Raw genomic sequence first — 20,868 nt, 5'->3', positions numbered from 1 at the left:
TTTGGGAAGTTTTCAAAATGCTTCTTTAGTATTTTTTTGAAAACAAAGGTTTGAATTGAACAGCGTAGGCTGAACCAATACACATAAAAGTTAGTATAAGTCAATGCAGATTTATTTTGCATTGCATTATACTTATGTTCCAATTTGCTAATGTGTTTTGAAAAATAAAAATCCAGTACAATTAATTTTTTTTAACCCAGATACCTCACAGTAACACATTTTAGAGCTGTAATTGCAATACCGTGAAACCGTGATATTTTCGCTTAAGGTTATTATACAGTCAGTAACTCATACAGGCCTACGCCTAGTGTGAATCCAGCGTCTGGTAAACCAGAACGCATCTGGAAACTCATATATAAAAAAAAAAAAAAAACAGTATCAAACAGCTCTTTCATGAAGAGGACCATGACCTCCACTAACGCTTCGTCCAACATCATTTTACATAATAGACTTCTCCTAGACATCAACATGACAGCTCAGCTCCCATATCAGAGTTGGCCTGCTTTGTAACTAGGATACCCGAACAGGCCTGCACACTGTGTGCAGTCAATCCACGGCTGAGGCGGAATTAACATCTGTGGTTTTAAATGACACATCTCCTCCCGGGAGGGAGTGAATATACCACCGGCTTCCCACGACAGACAGCGTGGTTGTGTAACAGCGTAAAACGAGAGCAGGACAACACAACACAACATTGAAATAGCCATGCGACAACATTCCCAGGCAATGACTGTGAATAATAATGCATAAACTGACATGCAAATGAATGTGAATGTCGGCGTCTTGTTTGATAGAACATGCGATGGAATGCGTTTAGGAAAATGAGCACAAAGAACAATGATACCACGAGAAGGACTGTAATATTCGAACATTTATGTCGAAATCCGTATATAGTTTAGCTAGGTGGGCCTGTGGTTTAGCAGTGAATTTGACAAGAACCGACAAGGTGGTCTCGCAACAACATTGTCACTTAGCTAAATAAATACAAATAGATAACATAAACACTTACCAGACGTATTTTTCCATATCGCGGTAATGCAGTTACGGTCGCCCCACGACAGTTAATACAGAATCAACCCTGGTCGTGTTATCGGCTAATTAAAATCTTAATAGACCGCCGAGGAGGACACACACTCGGATAGCGTCCAATGCAGTGCCATCTCTCCCGGCGCTGCCTGTCAGCCCCGACAGCTGCGCTCAAGCTGAATTAAAGCGACAAATAATGTTTTACCCCTAACATATTTTTAATTCCAAGAAAAATACATAGCAACAGCGCGATGTTGTCGCCGAATCAACATGAGAACATTGCAAAAAACAGCATCAATCACGACGAGGAAATCATTCAGTGTTGCTGGTGTTCGCCAGCCTCAGAAGGAGAGGCGAGCCAATCAACGTGGAGAACCTGAGATGATTGACAGGCCATTGTCCAATGGCCTGCTAAAACTATAGGCCGTTATGCGTGGAATAACGGCTACAAAAGCCAATCACCGTCATTATTTATTCTGATAAAAAGCGGGATTTGCAGGTGTTGCTCATAGGTGCTGGTTTAGCGCGAGCCTTAATCTTAGATTATTTGGGGTACGAATTGGGCACTCCCTGGACAGGTCGCCAGCCAACACAGGACAGAAAAGACAAAAACAGCACATATGGACAAACATTGACCACTATTAAAATTCCCACCTAAGGAAAAAAAGTGAAGTCTTCAATTGGCCTGTCATGATAAACTTTTTGGGGGACAAAATAGTTTTCCAGAAACTTTCGAGATCATTGATTGTATCGTAGAAATTACACAATAAGTAACACAAATTATTAATCACAGAAACGCTTGAAGGTCATCAAAATTAGATTTAGTGATTCAATGAGCCATCTACCTATAGTATTAAATAGTATAATTATCATATCTGTATCTGTAATACTGGCCTTGTTGACACTCAGACCAGAGCAAAATATGTAGTATCGTACAGCATTTTTCTCCACCCCATCCGTGTGTATATGCAATAATCCCGCATCTAGTAGAGAGCGAGTTTATTTACGGGAGAGGGAACTAGGCAATGCGAATGAATCTGGATGGCATTTATACATCGGACCCATAAATAAATTCGTCAGTGTAACATATTTATGTCACACTGCTATTGCCATAGTGTGAACTTCCTGGGGGTGTGGTATTACAGTATAAAAGGAATCTCTGTGGTGTGTCGGGGGCACATATGCTGAGAAGCACGCTGAATAAAGAAGTGTTGTTCCATTCAAGTCTCGGCCTTACATGTAATTAGATGAAGGAAGTACATAACAAAAAGTGGCGACGAGGACGTCTGGACCTACGTCAGCTCGGACGTGCTGTTTTTGGAGTTTGCTTCGGGTCGCGGTGCTCCAGGGGACAAATGGCGCAGACCTCCGCTTCCACGTTGTGACTTGATGGGTAGGACGACGAGCGGAGATTTCAAAAGGAGTGCGAAGGTGCTGTATAAGCAGGCACTATGGCGGGAGTTATCGGTTCTGTTGGTCCTTTTGATGAGCTTGTGGAACAGTGGAGTTCGTACACGGAGCTGTTTGGCTATTTCGTGGAGGCAAACGAAATAGCAGAAGAGAAAGTAATGCCCACGTTTTTTAGCGTTATTGGGCCAAAGACTTTCAATTTGCTGAGAGACTTGCTTCAACCTGATAAACCTGGCAGTAAAACGTACAGGGAGATCGTGGACGCTCTTAACTGACATTTTTCACCCAAGCCCCTGGTAATTGCAGAGAGATTCCTCTTTCACAGGAGAATTTAGGAGGACAGGGAATCTGTCACTATGTTTGTTGCGGCACTGCGGAAGCTTGCTGAACATTGTGAGTTTGGTGATGTTTCAGAAGTCACCTAAAGAGACAGATTGGTATGTGGACTGAGAAATGTAGCAACACAAAAGAAATTACTCTCAGAAAGTGGACTGACATTAAAGAAAGCCTTTGATGTAAGTGTGGCTGTGGAAATGGCTTTAAAGGAGGCTCAACAACTAAAAATGATGAGCAGAATACACCAAGTGGCAAGTACCCAAAACAGTGTTGCTGGTCCCTGTTTTAGGTGCGGTATAACGGGGCACTTTGCCTCCACCTGCTGGTGCAAAGAAATTAACTGTCGTAATTGTGGGAAGAAGGGTCATGTTGAGCGTGTCTGTCTGAATAAAACGGGCAAAGAAAAAGGAAAGAAAATGGATGACAGGAAGAGAACGGAAAAATGTGAATTTTTGAGACCGTCGGTGGAGTATCTCGGGCATGTGATAGTCAACAAAATCAATTTCATCAGTGTAACATTTTATGTCACACTGCTGTTACCATAGTGTGAACTTCCTGGGGGTGTGGTTGTGGTATTACAGTATAAAAGGAATCTCTGTGATGTGTCGGCGGCACATATGCTGAGAAGCATGATGAATAAAGAAGTGTTGTTCCGTTTAAGTCTTGGCCTTACATGTATTTCAATAAAGGAAGTACATAATATTCAATAGTATAGTGAAAGGCCTAGTCTTCAACAGACCTGACACGTATGTATATGGGAAACCCTGAGAAAAAGCACGAGGAGAAGATGCAAAGTTAACACAGAGAAGAAACAAGTCTGCAACGTCACAGCTGTGAGGTGGTTGTGTTAACCAGTTGGCCAGCATGCCACCCAGTACAAATTGTATTCAAAATAGCGGCAGCACTGGGTATGCAATAACATGGCTTATAAATAGCCTATGTTTCACTTTAGTCTAAACATAACCGACACTAGGGATGACAATAATGAAAAAAGATCATGGAACATGCTCCTCTACAAGATTAGATTTTAAGCAAATGTCAAAACTGTTTACAAGTCAGTTAAACATACGTTCAGTATTACGCAGTGCTTTCCACTATACGCTTGAGAGACGCATATAAATTGAGATTCAGATAAGCAATACATCTAACTCTTTTGTTTTGCATTTCATGTGTTTTGGTACTGTTATTCCAGGCATAGGAACCATCAGTAGGGTATTAGGTGTGCATGTGTTTTGTGTGTACAGTATACATATTGATTCTGTGTTTATCAAGTAGGTTTTGCAGGTACTGTATGTCCTCCAATATCTATTGTTTGTGCTAGCCTAAATGGCGCCCTGGGCAAAGACTGAATTGTGGCTGTAATTCCCAGCATGCCTTGTGGTGTGGCCTTTTGGCATTTTAAAGAAGTATCTATATGTAACATAAGGATATGTTGTGTGGCAGTTTATCACACCCCTGGCTTGCTACAGTTGGGATGTCCTACTGCCATTAGGCTGTACGAATGCCAAATGCCTAAGAACAGCTTATCTGGTCGCTGTTGACATGATTATCTAAATGTGAAATTGATGATCGGTATAAGTAAGTATGGCAACCGCCAGGCACTGCTGTATAATAGGGTGGGGGTGGGGGGGGGTGAAGAGCGAGTGAAGGGGCCCCTTCAGGGAACTCAGACACAAGGCTTTCACTGGTACTGTCGCACTTGTCGCTGCGACAGTGCAGTAAAGCTGCGTGTGCTAAATCTGTTGGCCGTCTGGGGGCTCCTGCTGGCTGGAGGCCCTAAGCAATTGCCTGGTTTGTCTAATGGGACGCAACGCCTCTGCTCAAAGTTGACCAAGAGAAGAAAAGTGGACAACGAAAATTTGCAGGTTCAATGAGGAATGGACTGAAAAATATGCGTCCATTTTACCAACTGCAAGTACCAAACCTGTGTGCTTAATATGCTTCAAGACCCTCTGCTTTGATGAAAATGTGAAACACCATTATGTTAAAGAGCACAGCTCTTTTGATGATAAGTTTCCTCCCAAATCAGTGTTGAGAAGGCGAGAAATTAACAGGTTGAAGCAGTCATATCAAGAGTCAAACAAGGTTATTATTAAACTTAAATCTATGACACAACAACAAATTGTAACGGAGTGCTCACTCAGTGTCGTGGGTGTTGGCAAAACATAAGAAGCCATTCTATGATGGAGAAATAATAAAAGAGTGTATGACTGAAGGGATGCCAGCAATGTTCAAACGAAAAGGAGGAAATGACAACAAAAATCAAACAAATCTCACTCTTAGATTTATCAACAAGAAGACGCACTGAAGTACTAGCTGATGATGTGAGTAAACAACTTTGTGACCCCCAAATGCCATTTCTCTCATTGAGCAGTGTTTTACAGTAAAAGTTACTGACAATAATTATTATGTTTGCACCTTAATGACAGAGCTTGTCATTTATGTTCTGTACATTTGAACATGTACTGTACTACTATTTGCACATTTTGGTTTTTGTCCAGCAGTGTTTTACAGTTACAAAATGTACTGTCAATATTGTTTGCACCTTAATGACAGATCTTCAGTTATTTAGTGTAGATACATTGTACCTGCATGTTTTTTTTGTATTTTAAAAAAAAAAAAAAAATTGTATTTTTATGTTAAGTCAAAAAAATGTTTTGGTAATGTATTTTTATTTAATCAGAATGTGCATTGTATTTTTGCTTGGTCAAAAGAAAACCACCTTTACCACCTTCAACCTGCCTAGTACTTGACCGACATTAATAAATGGACCCATGCGTGAATGAAAAAAATAATTGTAGACCTTCAAGATTTGTATTTGAGGACCCCTGACATAGGTTGATGATTCCGGAAGCATTGCGTTGATCGTCATAATCTCCATATTAAGTGTTCTGCCACCATCGTGTGGCACTTATACGTTACTGCTCTGCCGCTGCCGCATACCAAACAATGATAAGTTCATAGGTTTTCGTAAATCTTGGTACTTATCGGTTTTGTAATATGATAGAGTACTAGATGCCTTTATAATAGTTTTAAAATATTGTTTTAAAAAATTACAAAATATAATACTTATTAAATTTGAATATGGAATAAAATCTAATTTTGCATTTGTTGTTTGAACTGCAACGCAGTTAGGAGACGAAGTGAAACTGTCTTTTCTATGTGCACATGAATGCACCGCGGATGTGAGCTGCTCACTGTGCCGTGGTTACTTGCTAGCGTGCAGAGTCATTTCATCGACGTCGGCGGGACAAACAAAGAATAAACGTTTGGAAGGTAATGTGCACCCTTTAATTATGTTGCCACACACAATCGCCGTGCATGCATGAACACACATATCCTCTGTTTTCATTTACTAGTTTTACATTTCATATGATCTGTAATTGTGAAGTAGGCCTCAATTGCTGGTTGCGCGGTAGCTAGTAGGCTAATCGAGGTAAGCTAACCGCGTTTTCGCTCGGTCGAGTTTCTCGAGCAAACTCGTTTTTTCGGTATTAGCGTGAACCCCTCCGTCGCAGTAAATGTACAACACTTGTAGCAGACACATATTCGATTAGTTGTAGCTATAGTGGCGGAAGAATTTAAATTGAGTTTCGGTGTTAGCTGCAAGGTTGCTAGCTAGCTGCGTTGTGTGGAGGGTGAAGTCCCATTGAACACGCTGTGCCGTTGTATCATTACAGTATTTGATGCTTAGATAGAGTGAAGCCTTCCCTACAAGTTTCGTATATATCTACGTGTATGTTGAATGCAGTCTGCTCATATGTGATGCCTGTTGCAAGTTTTAAAGATGAAAAATTATTTGAGTGTCTATTTTGAACGTAATTTATTGATGATTCACTCGACACCAGCACTGAAGTCTGATTTCATGTCCTTATTATTTTTAAGCATTTTGGTCTGGTTTTAACTGTGTCATTTGAAATCGTTCTATAGTCCAATAGTACACTTGTCAGTCTAATGAGGACCGTAAAAGCAGATAATATTCAATATCTGGGCAGCCTCTTGGTGCAAAGGGGGTGAACTTTTAGGTGTGGCTTTTTGGTTTAAATTTCAAATTTCCTGATAAGGATAGGTATAAATACTTTGGGAAGTTGGTCAAACATAGAAACTCGCAACCAGGTTTACAAAAAATAGTCAAGAGCCAAACTTGCAAATGGCAGTCAGGTGATATAATGTAGTTTAATTTATTAATGAAATATGCAGATTCAAGGTTGAACAAACTTTTCAGAACTCATCGGAACGAATACAGTATACTTCTACTTCCGACGTATAGTCAGAGGCATCTATGCATACAATATTGAATTAAATGCACATATTTGGGTTTTAAAGCAACATGCACTATCAAACTAAAATGTGAATCAATACAACAATTAAGTCTAGAGTTGAGCCCAGTTGTGTATTTACTCCCTTATAGATGGCTGAAGCTGATGTTGATAATGAACTTTTGGACTATGAAGAGGAAGAGGAGCCTCAAGGAGCCCTGGAGAGTTCGACCCCTGCAAACAAAAAGGCCGTGAAGGGGTCGTACGTATCCATCCACAGCTCTGGGTTCAGAGATTTCCTCCTCAAGCCCGAGCTCCTCCGTGCCATCATTGACTGCGGCTTTGAGCATCCATCTGAAGGTGAATGGCAGCAATGCACATCCAAAACAGTGTTTAAAAACAATTAGCCAGCTGCAGTGGTGCTCCTAATACACTAGTAAAGTCATCATTACAGAAAATATTTGTCTTAAAAACACTTCAAGTTCCAGCCTGTGATCAAGCAAGGCATGGCAGTAACTGAGATGACCTTCTTGTTGTGTTTGAGCAGGATGGGTAACAAACATTTTCTTTCGTCTGGTTGTCCATATTCATCATGTCAGAAATGCACAATCCTTTTCAGATTCTTAACAACCATTTTGTTGTCTTTTCAGTTCAGCATGAGTGTATCCCTCAAGCCATCCTGGGCATGGACATTTTGTGTCAAGCAAAGTCTGGTATGGGAAAGACTGCTGTGTTTGTGCTTGCCACCTTGCAGCAGATTGAACCTGTGGATGGTCAAGTGAGTTCACTTTATGGGGCTGAGCGATAGGGCCTAAAAAAAAATCTCTGCACTCATTTTAAGAACAAAAGATGTACAAAGCTCGAAACAAGTTGAAAATCTTAAATGTTGAACAAAAGTAACAAATATCTTAATCTATACTAATTTAATAATACTTAAAAAATATTTGTCCCCATTTGTGCTGTTAACCCCTAAATACAAATTAGGTACTAAATAAATACCGTCATGTGAAAATGTCCTTTCTCTGAAAAAACAACAAAAATACTTCCAATTAGTTTTTTAAAAATCGTTTGCAATAAAGAGCTTGAATTTATACATAAACTCGAATTATTTCATAGGGCCCCCTTCAACAACACTTAGCATGACGTTGAAAGTGTTGATACTTAAAGTGAGGCTAATATGCGTTTCCCGTGTGGTAGGTCTCTGTTCTGGTGATGTGCCACACCCGGGAGCTGGCCTTCCAGATCAGCAAAGAGTACGAACGCTTCTCCAAATACATGTCTACCGTCAAGGTGGCTGTCTTCTTTGGCGGCGTGCCCATCAAGAAGGACGAAGACAGCCTGCGGCAGAGCTGCCCGCACATAGTGGTGGGCACGCCCGGCCGCACCCTGGCCCTCATCCGCAACAAGAACCTCAGCGTAAAGAACATCAAACACTTTGTGCTCGACGAGTGCGACAAGATGCTGGAGCAACTGGGTAAGTGACGGGGGGTGTTGTGTTGGTCCAACAAGCATTTAAGATGAATAGTGTTCCTTACAGCTGTCCCGATTAGTCGACATAGTCGATGACGTAAATCCGTCGACGAGCACAACATCCCGTCGACGGTTAATGAAGGGTTAAAAAAATTATGCGTGGAAAGTTCCGAATGTCGGGCGCTTGTTATGCAAGCCGGGAAGGCGGCACAAAGCCAAAAAAGCGCACCAGAGTAGCCAAAACATTGACATATTTCAATCAAAAAAAGGAGGGTACACCGTTGTGTCCTGTCTCTTCAATGCCAAGCTTGGCTGCACGTCGGCTGTGAATGAGCACCTAAAGCGCCGTCATCCAGTTGTAATTTTGGAAGATGACAGGAGACAGTTGCTAAGCCTGTCGCGATATGCAATGAGTCCATTTATTGCACGATAAATAAAAATGTAATTGTCACGGCTGCATTTTATCGCTGTCGTATGTGTGCGTGCTGATGGCATATGACACTCCAGTTCCTTCCACAGATGTTTATTGGTCATCAACACGTCGTAGGATGAAAGTTCAGACATACAAAATAAGGAAACACATATATATTAATTTAAACATTTGCATTGTTACATTGAGGCTAATGGGGGAAAAAAAGACAACCTACTTTAGCCTGCTATAAAACATTGGCAGGGTTCTCCAAAACGGAAACTTGCGGTTAAAAGGTTACACTTCAAACATGAAAAATCGCTGGTTAACAGCATTTGCAAATGAAAAAATTAAGAAGAATCTATTACTGACACCACATACAATGACAAAAAGTGGCTTTTTTGCAGAGTGTCAGCGGGTTAGTGAACGTACTTCCGGTGGACATTTCAAAATAAAAGAACGTCATGTTCGTCATATAAATGACAATTGCTGGAGTAAATCCCACCTACTTCAGAATTCAGATTCTACACTAAGAAAAGCTTAAAAATGACATCATTTATGACAAATCTGATTGGGAATGAATAATTATCATACTACTATTATATGTAGTAGTGTACCATAATATCAATGCTAGATATTTTAAGAATTTTTTTTAATCATGTTGGAAAGGCCAACTCAGTGTTCTGAATCTGTTTACATTCCATTCTTTTGCACTAGTTAATGCTATCAGCATTTGACCTCATTGTTTATTTTTGATTTATTATTGTTATTTACGTGTTTATTTGTACTTTAATAAGGAATTTAAGTGTTCCAAAATGTTTTTGTGAATCAATAAGCATAAAAAAAACTAGGTAATTAGAAAAAAAAATACTTAGATTAGTTGACTAATCGTAAAAATAGTCGGCTGACTAATCGAGAGAAAATTTGTCGTCTTGGACAGCCCTAATGTTCGTACTAAAGGCAGTTTCGCACTATCGGCAGCCCAGTCATTGTGTATGTGGGAGGGGACTTCTCGGCGAAAGTGAGCTGTGGTGGCTGTTTTGGAGGGAGCGGCAAATCTTGAGTGAATTTTCACTCAGGGGCGTAGCCCAAAACAGAAACTTGTTCTATTTTCACAACGTTGCTGCACTGACGTCAGCATCGCATCCAATGTCAGAGGGGAAGGTGTACTGATATCTGCTATCAGGCTCTTTTGGCGGACAGATACACACAAATAACAGCTGACGAAACCTTGATAAATCACTTTACGTATTGCAAGCTTTGGGACTTTCAAGTAATGGCTCTCACACCTCTCCTGGCTAAGGTAAATGATATCTCAATGTGCGTTTGTGTGGGAGTGTAATTCATGAATAACAAAAAATAGATATTCACCATCTCACCGAAACTTGTCGAACTCTTTACGTGGCTTTTACAATCTCCCCTACTCCTTGAAATAGGAAAAGTCACTGTTTTCTTGTGCAACGGTGGAAAAAAATACATTGGTGCTTAGGACTATTGTAAATATGCTTGCTGAATTCCACTCGCTTTTAATTTCCTGACAGCGTCTACTTCAGCCTATCTAGCTTGTCCGATTTTGCGCTTGCCGCTTCTCACTAACCTACCGCTAGTGTGAAACAGCCTTTACACTCCATACCAAAGCGCTCAAAGTCTCTGCATGTCTTTTCACAGACATGAGACATGACATCCAGGAGATCTTCCGGCTGACTCCCCATGAGAAGCAAGTCATGATGTTCAGTGCCACGCTTAGCAAGGAGATCCGCCCAGTGTGTCGCAAGTTCATGCAGGATGTAAGTACACAAGAGACATGCTTAAATCTTCCAGAAATGCAATTTTTAATCTGAAAAAGATACTTGAAACTAGGGATGTCAAATTTTCATTATTTATTTATTTATTTTACCTCCAATCTAATTTTTTCCCCCAAGATGTTTTGTCGATACCTACACTTTTAGAAAATTAAAAATAGTCAAACTAGTAAATGACAAATCTTATTTTTGTGTTAACTGTTTCAGTGCCATTTACGATGATAGGCTTCCAGTCAAATAGCTGTCTTTGCCGTTCTGCTGTGAAATGAAATTAGTGTGTCACTAGGTGGCGTCCAATCTATTTGAACTTCACTTCCAGCTCTGCAAGTTCAAATTAATTGGAATTCTATCAGTGTCAATGCCAACTAATGAGCCAAAGTGACCCATGCTGGTACCTCCTCAAGAACTGCCCCGTTTACAAGTGTTACATGATGCTATATACGATTTATGTTTTCTAAAGACCAAATCCAATATTGTTCAATACTCCAAAAATGGCCTTATCGGCTGCTGATTCCGAGTATTTGATCCTGCCATCTCTCCTTGAAACACAAGATGCTGTTCTTACAATCAAACCTTTAAAGGCCAATCTGATTTGTATGGAATTCTGATCTAGTGTACTATGTAGAAATGATAAATTATAGTAGCTGGCTTTGAGGTAACATGTCAACATTCTAAACTTCCCTGAACCTGAATTATTTTCCCTGGAAAAAAGTTCAGATTTGATTATGATTATGTAATTGTCAGTTCTGTCACAGTGTGTCCCTCTAGCTTTGCCCACTTGTGGCTGTCAGTGCCATAAGTGACCATATCAGAGGGCTAAAGTGATGATCTTGGGTGGCAAGGCCAGGGAAACTAATACTCCTTTGTTCTTATGCTGCCAAAGACAACACGCACACCTAATGCTCAATACATGAGAAGATACATATATGGTTAGTGAGACTTATGTCATCTCCTGTTGTAGCCCATGGAGGTATTTGTGGATGACGAGACCAAACTGACTCTACACGGCCTGCAGCAGTATTACTGCAAGTTGAAGGACAGCGAGAAGAACAGAAAGCTCTTTGACCTGCTTGATGTGCTTGAGTTCAACCAGGTAGGAAGCTATTTGAAGTCTGTACAACTAGTTTTAGTATAAGTGTTCATAATGACCATTACTACCGTGGGGTTACTTGGTCCCATCAGGTGGTGATATTTGTCAAGTCGGTGCATCGCTGTGTGGCACTTTCCCAGCTGCTCGTGGAGCAGAACTTCCCAGCCATTGCCATTCATGGTGGCATGGTGCAGGAGCAGAGGTAGGGGCATGTCATGTCATGTCATGTTGTTCTCCCAATGCTAAACAACCTGTCCCCCACCCCCCTGCTGCTTATTAACCAACCCCCTTGATGCCTGAATTTACATTTAACTCCATAGGTGATGCTAGACATGTAATTATGTGGTGTTATGTGAATTGAAATCAGCTTGTCACTAGTAGACGTCCAATCCATTTGAAGTGGGAGGGGGGCAGCGAATAAAGATTTGCTCATTTTCTGCCATTTCTCCCACTTAAATGGATTGGACATCCAGTGCCATTAATGGCAGCTAAAAAGTTCACAAATGCATAAAAGCATTGGAGGAACACGTGACTACATGAAAAATAGTATTAATAAACCAAAATTAAAAAATACAGATAAAAATTAGAACATCCTAAAATAAAAAACATAAAAAGATGACAAAATATTATATAATAAGAAATGTGTGTGTATATAGAAAATTGAAAAATTAGCAATTCAAAGACACATTTAATTTAAAAATAATACTAAAAAGGACCAATTTATTATGTAATTTTTTCTTTAAGATTAAATCTTTTTTTTTTTTTTAATTAAAAAAATTTTTTTTTAAATTTTTTTACACTAAATTTTTTACTTATATTCTATATTTTCCTTTTAGATATTTGAATTGTGTTTTAATTTAGGTTGTTTCAATTTTTAAGTTGTATTTTTTAATTTTCTATATTTTTAGGTACTTATCTATTCACAAACGCTTTATGTGTATTAGTTAAAATTAGGCGTGTGCCGGAATGAGATATTGACAGAATGATAACCTTAAGCAAAACGATATCACGGTATTGCAATTTTAGCTCTAAAATGTGTTAGTTTGAGATGTACGGGTTAAAAAAAAATTCAATTGAACAGGTTTTTTTTTTTTTTTTTCACAACATATTTGCAAATTGTCACATCAACATGAATATACTGTTAAAATATAACAAGTAATAAATAGCTGAAATATTTTAAATCAATTTGAAATACAACAGCCACAGCTCAAGTTGCCACACACTAGAACAAAAATAATTTTTAGCATTAAAAAAAGTAAAAACACTTCTAAATAAAATATATGTACTACATCAGGCACACAAGCGCCATCTCAACATTTTTAGAGACTTGCTCATTGTCTACATATTTCTCAGTCCAAGTTATGAAGCAGGAATGTGAGTATGTTCACCATTTCTGGGTTAATATACCACTACTACTATTATTATTAAATAATTTAATATTAATGGAGAGTGAGTGTGTGAGTGTGTCGCCAGAGAGAGAGAAAACGCCACAAGCTGTATTATGAAAATGTTATTTTGAACAAATGTTTACTATGGCAAAAGAATTAAGGTTACCAACAGTCCCGGAAGACTTTAGAAAAGTTGGCTAATGGTAGAGAGGAACCCGGTTAGCTGTCATGGCATGCCAACTAGCCACATTATCTGCCTCGTTAACAAGCTAGTATTTGTTTTACCACCGCTAGACACGCTAAACACGCTGGAGAGAACTCGTAGCTGGTGGGAAATGTAAATGACAGCGTTTACTTGCCTTAAATTTTGTATAAAGTGATGGATGATGGTCACGTAAATATGAAATCAAGTTTGAAGTGTTATGGTCTGCCATAGCCGTATGTTGCCGTATGTGTGTAGCAACTAGCAACTGGCCGCTCTTTGTAGCGGCTGACGGCCGCAGTCAGGTATTATTGTTTTTTTTTTTTTTTAAATTCCTCATTGCGTCCTGAAGACCGCGCTACTGTGTTTTATTTCCGCTTTACCTGGTAAAATTCAAAAATCGGAATTTGGATGTTTTTGAATCGTTCTCGAATCTTCCACGGCCGAATCTCGAATAATCTAAGAATCGGAAATTTCGCACGCCTCTAGCTATTAGCATACCACGGTATGTCGGAAAATTTTAGTGGTGTTGAATCCGTGACGTTTTAATACCATGATAAACCTTGAAACCGGTAACCGGCACATGCCTAGTTAAAAATAAATTCAGGGCTTAAGTCTCTCATATATATTGAAGATAGAAAATTTTCTATATAGAATTATTGCTTCTCCAACCATATATGTAAACACGATTCTTAATAAAAACCTGGATTTCAAAATGAAAGATTCTTTTCTAACATCCGACCGTATACTATTATTTTGCGACCTTGAACAATGATGTAATGATTTCACTCACTTGTGCTAAATATAGCGACCAAATGAAGTGGGTAGAACTGGCTGCATTTGTAAATTAACTCCTTCCTACTGTGCTGTCTCAGGTTGTCCCGGTACCAGCAGTTTAAAGACTTCCAGCGGCGGATCCTGGTTGCCACAAACCTGTTTGGACGAGGCATGGATATCGAGCGTGTCAACATCGTCTTCAACTACGACATGCCAGAGGATTCCGACTCGTACCTGCACAGGGTCAGTGTATCTGTAGTAATCCCCTAACCAATGGGTGACTTGGTAATTGTTAGTCACACTCCCCCCCCCCCCTCCACCTTCAGGTGGCTCGGGCCGGCAGGTTTGGCACCAAAGGTCTGGCCATCAGTTTTGTGTCCGACGAGACTGACGCTAAGACTCTGAACGAGGTCCAAGACCGCTTCGAGGTCAACGTGGCTGAGCTGCCAGAGGAGATCGATATCTCTACTTACAGTGAGTTTTCTGCTTGTGATTTTGTTTTGTTTTTGTATTAGTAACTGGAACTCCCTCTTCCTTTTCTTTTGCAGTTGAACAGTCCAGATGAATCTGCAGTTTCCAGTTAATGTGTGACCCTTGGTGTATTTTGTTAAGAATAACAAGAAGCAATGTCTCACTGCCACTATATGATGGCAAGTTTAATTTTTTTTGTTTTTTTTTTTAATTTTACCATGTTGTTGCTTGTTTTAGTGCTCTTTCTTTTTAAGCAATGTTGCTTGGTTGATAAAATAAACCTTTTCTACCTTATTTTCTGACATTCCTGTGTCATTAATATTTATGCGAGCTGACTAACCACACAATTTGAAACTAGTTATTGAAGTACAAATTGTTAAGCATGAGAATGCGCTAAAAACCTGCTTGTTCAGTCATACGCATTTCCTTTCTCCTAAAGAACGAAACACAATAACCACATTAAAACTGTTCAGACCATACAGACACTGAGATTCCTATATTACCGTATTGGCCCGAATATAAGATTGTTTTTTTGCATTGAAATAAGACTGGAAAAGAGGGGGGTTGTCTTATATTTGCGGTCTAGACATTATACCCATTCACGACGCTAGATGGCGCCAGATATCATTGAAGCGATGTTCTGTCATGTCAGATCTCACTCTCCCCATTCAGGACGCTAGATGGCGCCAGATAAAGCGATGTTCTGTCATGACAGATCTCAGCTACTCTCAAGTTTAACTAGTTTGCATTATTTTATTGCAACGTTTTTCCTTATTCAGATTTGTTTCAAGACTACAGTTACAGTTAGACTTCCCTTTGATGGTTAATGCAGTTATTGCAATTTTGTTGTTTTATCAAAATAGATTGGTTTATTTACATTTCAAAAACCAGAAGCCGTTCATTTACGATTGTGATTGCACTTTAGTTTACATATTTAAATGTTCAGATATTAAGATTTGAATGAGGCAAAATAACATGCTTTTTCTCTCAAATATATATATATATATTTTTTTTCTGTATAAAAATTAATTTGCTGTTCAAAACGTTTTTCAAACGAGTCTTGAAAAAGAGGGGGTCGTCTTATAATCAGGGCTGTTTTATATTCGGGCCAATACAGTATTATTTCCTTTTAAATCAAAGTGTAGCATACCCCTTAAAGACTTTATCGCTAAAATAGATGAAAGACTGGTTCTTTCCAATAAAGGGAGATATTTCATCCAAAAATCATTGTTGAACTGATTTTCAAGGGATGGAATCCAAAATCCGGCGCTATCCCTACAGCCAGAGGTGAAAGTGGCTAGAACTAATTGCCGGAAGTCCAGACCTCCCTGACAAATGTCGCTACGGAGCCAGAAGGTTTTTTTTTTTTTTTTTGAGGGGGAGTCAAACCTCCCAAAACCAGTGAAATGCAAAGCTACTTTTGTCAGCTATAACACACAATAAAACAAAACCGGTTGTACACATGCATTAGGCTACTGCATGTAACATGGCATACATGATAAACTAGTTTTCATTCAAAATTGTATTTTTTTCTTCACTGTTGTGCAAAATAAGTTAAAACACCAACTGCCATCTAATCCCTCATTTCCTCACATCTAAATGCAAAACCTGTTTTCACTACTTCAGAACATAGGATGCTCCGTACATTAAAATTGAGAATAATGTGAATATTATTTTTTAATGTATGTTACATTATTATAATTTAACAAAAACAAGTACAAAAGACTCTTACAAGATGCACATTGAAATGGAATATCTTTTAAAGGTGATGCAAACATCCAATTTTTTTTAAATAAGGAAATACAGTGGGGCAAATAAGTATTTAGTCAACCACTAATTGTGCAAGTTCTCCCACTTGAAAACATTGGAGAGGCCTGTAACTATCAACATGGATAAACCTCAACTGTGAGAGACAGAATGTGGAAAAAAGAAACTAGAAAATCACATTGTTTGATTTTTAAAGAATTTATTTGCAAATCATGGTGGAAAATAAGTATTTGGTCAATACCAAAAGTTCATCTCAATACTTTGTTATGTACCTTTTGCTGGCAATAACGGAGGCCAAACATTTTCTGTAACTTCACAAGCTTCTCACACACTGTTGCAGGTATTTTGGCCCATTCCTCCATGCAGCTCTCCTCTAGAGCAGTGATGTTTTGGGGCTTTCGTTGGGCAACACGGACTTTCAACTCCCTCCGCAGATTTTCTATGGGGTTGAAATCTGGAGACTGGCTAGGACTCCAGGACCTTGAAATACTTCTTACGAAGCCACTCCTTTGTTGCCCTGGCTGTGTGTTTGGGATCATTGCCATGCTGAAAGACCCAGCCACGTCTTATCTTCAATGCCGTTGCTGATGGAAGGAGATTTTCACTCAAAATCTTTCGATACATGGCCCTATTCATTCTTTCCTTTACACAGAACAGTTGTCCTGGTCCCTTTGCAGAAAAACAGCCCCAAAGCATGATGTTTGCACTCCCATGCTTCACAGTGGGTATGGTGCAATTTAGTATTCTTTTTCCTCCAAACACGAGAACCTGTGTTTCTACCAAAAGTTCTATTTTGGTTTCATCTGACCATAACACATTCTCCCATTCCTTTTCTGGATCATCCAAATGCTCTCTAGCGAACCACAGACGGCCCTGGACGTGTACTTTCTTCAGCAGGGGGACACGTCTGGCAGTGCAGGATTTGAGTCCCTGGCGGCGCATTGTTTTTCTGATAGTAGCCTTTGTCACTGTGGTCCCAGCTTTCCTTAGGTCATTCACTAGGACCCCCGTGTGGTTCTGAGATTTTTGCTCACCGTTCTTGTTATCATTTTGACGCCACGGGGTGAGGAGGGAGTTGAAAGTCAGTGTTGCCCAACGACAGCCCCAAAACATCACTGCTCTAGAGGAGATCTGCATGGAGGAATGGGCCAAAATACCAGCAACAGTATGTGAAAAGCTTGTGAAGAGTTACAGAAAACGTTTGGCCTCCGTTAGTGCCAACAAAGGGTGCATAACAAAGTATTGAGATGAACTTTTGGTACTGACCAAATACTTATTTTCCTCCATGATTTGCAAATAAATTCTTTAAAAATCAAACAATGTGATTTTCTGTTTTTTTTTTTCACATTGTCTCTCATGGTTGAGGTTTACCCATGTTGACAATTACAGGTCTCTCTAATATTTTCAAGTGGGAGAACTTGCACAATTGGTGGTTGACTAAACACTTATTTGCCCCACTGTAAGTAACCTAACATGAACAAAAATAAGTCCAAATGTGCACATTAACATGGAAGATGTGCTTAAATGTTCGCAAATAAAGTCAGCCTAAGCTCTTTTTCTTATAGATCTATTTTCTGTTGCATTGTCCTTTTTAAAATCGCATTAATTCAACAAGTTGTATGTTATCTGTCACTACAACCTCTGTGATTTGACCTTTTTGTGTTGTTCCAGAAAACACGTGTATCTGAACCAATTAGAGCTAGCTATCCATTCTGGTCACATGTCAGTCTGTCAGCCAATAGCGTACCGCACGTAACACGTCACCTTTGCTCATTTTCATGACGTTAGCAACTGCTGCTGGGGGGGGGGGGGGTGTCAACGTTTCCCTCATGCTGGATGTGTGTAAATAGTGTACCAACGAGAGTTTTACTGAGCTAAACCTTCAGTTCTGTCCGAAAATGATGTCCGTGGTGCCAAATTCACTGGTAAAGATGTGGAAGAACATACAAATGTTCAGTTAAAGCATAGGTGTCAAACCAATTCCACAAACGGCCAAGTGGGTGCTAGATTTTGTTCCAACCGATACCGCGCAAACAGTTAAACCAATGAATTTTCTGTTGAAACAAGCAGCACCTGACAAAGTTTAACTGATTACCCATGGAAGAAATCAGATTGGTCAAAAGGTGTACTCTTCATTAATTGAAAAAAAAAAAACCTGCACCCACTTGGCCCTTTATGGAGTCAGTTTGACACCATGGAGTTAAAGAGATGGCTTGAGTGTCTCGGGCTGAAAAAGATGGGGGAAAAAAGCCGACCAGATCCAGAGGTAACTTTTTTATCGACACCTTTTCCTTGTGTGCATTTCCTTACGTCACTGACAGTCTCCTGTTTTAACAAGTTATCCTTTACCAGCATATGCCCCTGTCTTTCTTATATACTATATCCTCTGGTTGTCTCACGTCTCTGGCCGTTCTTGGGGGTAATTTCTATTTTTTGTGAAGCGATCGCAAATGCTACTCAGTGACAGTCAACGAACACTTTTTTTCATTAATAACAAATCTTAATTCTTGATTTACACTTCCCCCTTATTAAAGTTGTTTCTTTACAACAGAAAAGGTAACGACACTGGCAGTCAGATACCATTTTAATTTTTTTCAGGTCATTGTCGGAAGCAGCACGGCAAAACGCCATGCTAAAAAATAGTACAAATATAAAAATTGCTTAATTCGTCATCCTCTGTAGGACCATGGCCCTCAACAAAATGTTTACTGCATATGAAAGTGAATGGCTTCACCTGGCTGGCGTTAAACTGGTGCTTTGGACGTCCGCATAAGTTGATCCATTGTTCACATTTTTTCCTCTAAGTTTTTGGCTTCGGGAAACGTATGAAGAAAACAACCTAGATATGTCGTAATGTCTAGAGTCGTTTCTAGACAGAAGCAGTGTTTACTCGACATGTTCTTTTTTGAAAGATTACCAGTAGGAAACAAGCAGTACTAACATGGGTTGCATGCGAGGGCGCTTCCATGTTGACCCACTTCTGGTTTACGATGGTGACGTCACGCATCCTTGCGGTCTAAAAATTGCATTCGTGCGGTACGCTATTGAACAGACAACTGAGAACATCGACGCGACTCGTCAGAGTCGGAAACAATGAAGCCAATCGGCAGAACTCTGTGGAATGAATAATGATGATCGGCTGAAACGTATTACGCCAAACAAGCACTTTATTAGGCTTGTTGTTAACACTTGTGAACGTAAATCGGAAGTTAGTACAACATTTTCTTGGATATGCGTGTGTGGCAGCCTGGCAGGTTTTTTTTTTTTTTTCAACATGGGGTTTTGGCAGTTGCCGTCATATTTTCAGGATCAAAGCACTTTTGCGCCCTATTCCGGCCCTGAATCTTGGGCACTCATGTTCTTTGGACGGGAAACAGGTCATAGTGTTCTGGTCTAAATTTTATGATTTTTGTGTCATTTTTTTGGCCATGATATGGTAATGTAATAGGCTCAGCAACTCAGCAGGGATTCCCAACCATCTGGCCGGGGACAGGTACTTGTCTGTGGCGCATTTGCTGCCAGGCCGCAGGGAAATAATAAATAATTTGATAATGACCGCAATCTGGCCTGTGCCTCTTGACGACTCTGAGTAGAGCAGGGGTGTCCAAACCTTTTGCAAAGCGGGCCAGATTTGGTGTGGTAAAAATGTGGAGGGCTGACCTTGGCCTTTACGTAGAACAACACATTTAAGCAAATTTTAGCAAGCCATTCTGTGTGTCACATTTGCTTTATTATTATTTTTTAAATTAATTTAGGGCTGTTAAAGTTATCGCGTTAACGGGCGGTAATTAATTTTTTAATTAATCACGTTAAAATATTTGACGCAATTAACGCACATGCCCCACTCAAACAGATTAAAATGACAGCACAGTGTCATGTCCACTTGTTATTTGTGTTTTTTTTGGTGTTTCGTCGCCCACTGCTGGCGCTTGGGTGCGACTGATTTTATGGGTTTTAGCACCATGAGCATTGTGTAATTATTGACATCAACAATGGGGAGCTACTTGTTTATTTTTTGATTGAAATTTTTACAAATTTTATTAAAACGAAAACATTAAGAGGGGTTTTAATTAGGGCTGTCAAAATTAACGCATTAACGCGCGGTAATTAATTTTTAAAATTAATCACGTTAAAATATTTGACGCAATTAACGCACATGTCCCTCTCAGACAGTATTCTGCCTTTTGGTAAGTTTTACAGCAAGGCGTTTTGTGCTGTCTAACAGCGAACTCTTGTGATCGCTTTGCGACATGGTTTATTTTTTCTTGCCAGTTCAATATGGGCTGCACGACGTCTCTGTTGTGCTTATATGATCCTTGGAAAAGATTTTTCCGTAAGTATGGTTGTTGTAAAGAATGTACATATTATGTTAATAAGCGAAATGTTATATTTTTTGTATGAGACGCTTTTTTTTTATGTTTAGTCAACCTGTATAGCGTGCTAAGCTAACGTTGTTGCTAA

General features: G+C 39.6%; 2 protein-coding genes across 6 annotated transcripts in view; one reads left to right on the top strand and one right to left on the bottom strand.

Moving 5' to 3' along the window:
* The window catches only part of evi5l (ecotropic viral integration site 5 like), a 53,050-nt gene extending 51,692 nt beyond the window's left edge, over positions 1-1,358 (bottom strand). For all 5 annotated transcript variants that reach the window (XM_057843053.1, XM_057843054.1, XM_057843055.1 and 2 more), the window contains exon 1: positions 1,010-1,358. The gene's annotated coding sequence lies outside the window, so the exon portion shown is untranslated. The remainder of the gene's footprint in view (positions 1-1,009) is intronic.
* Positions 1,359-5,909: 4,551 nt separating this feature from the next.
* On the top strand, positions 5,910-14,934 carry LOC130920353 (ATP-dependent RNA helicase DDX39A-like). Its single transcript, XM_057843511.1, has 10 exons — positions 5,910-6,048; positions 7,184-7,391; positions 7,682-7,809; positions 8,229-8,505; positions 10,579-10,697; positions 11,674-11,805; positions 11,895-12,004; positions 14,268-14,412; positions 14,496-14,643; positions 14,718-14,934. The coding sequence occupies exons 2-10, from the start codon at positions 7,184-7,186 to the stop codon at positions 14,732-14,734; spliced, it is 1,284 nt and encodes a 427-aa protein (XP_057699494.1). The 5' UTR covers positions 5,910-6,048; the 3' UTR covers positions 14,735-14,934.
* The last annotated feature ends 5,934 nt before the right edge of the window (positions 14,935-20,868 follow it).

The sequence above is a fragment of the Corythoichthys intestinalis genome, chromosome 8, assembly GCF_030265065.1.
Source record: "Corythoichthys intestinalis isolate RoL2023-P3 chromosome 8, ASM3026506v1, whole genome shotgun sequence".
Lineage (NCBI taxonomy): Eukaryota > Metazoa > Chordata > Actinopteri > Syngnathiformes > Syngnathidae > Corythoichthys > Corythoichthys intestinalis.
The sequence above is the reverse complement of the archived record's forward strand: the minus strand, read 5'-3'. Positions and strand labels throughout refer to the sequence as shown.

Bases quoted from the DNA above. Each gene is read 5' to 3' on its own strand.
- LOC130920353 (XM_057843511.1), top strand. From the start codon at position 7,184: ATGGCTGAAGCTGATGTTGATAATGAACTTTTGGACTATGAAGAGGAA. The intron at 12,005-14,267 runs GTAGGGGCATGT...GTGCTGTCTCAG, and splicing joins GGCATGGTGCAGGAGCAGAG to GTTGTCCCGGTACCAGCAGT. The intron at 14,413-14,495 runs GTCAGTGTATCT...CTCCACCTTCAG, and splicing joins CCGACTCGTACCTGCACAGG to GTGGCTCGGGCCGGCAGGTT.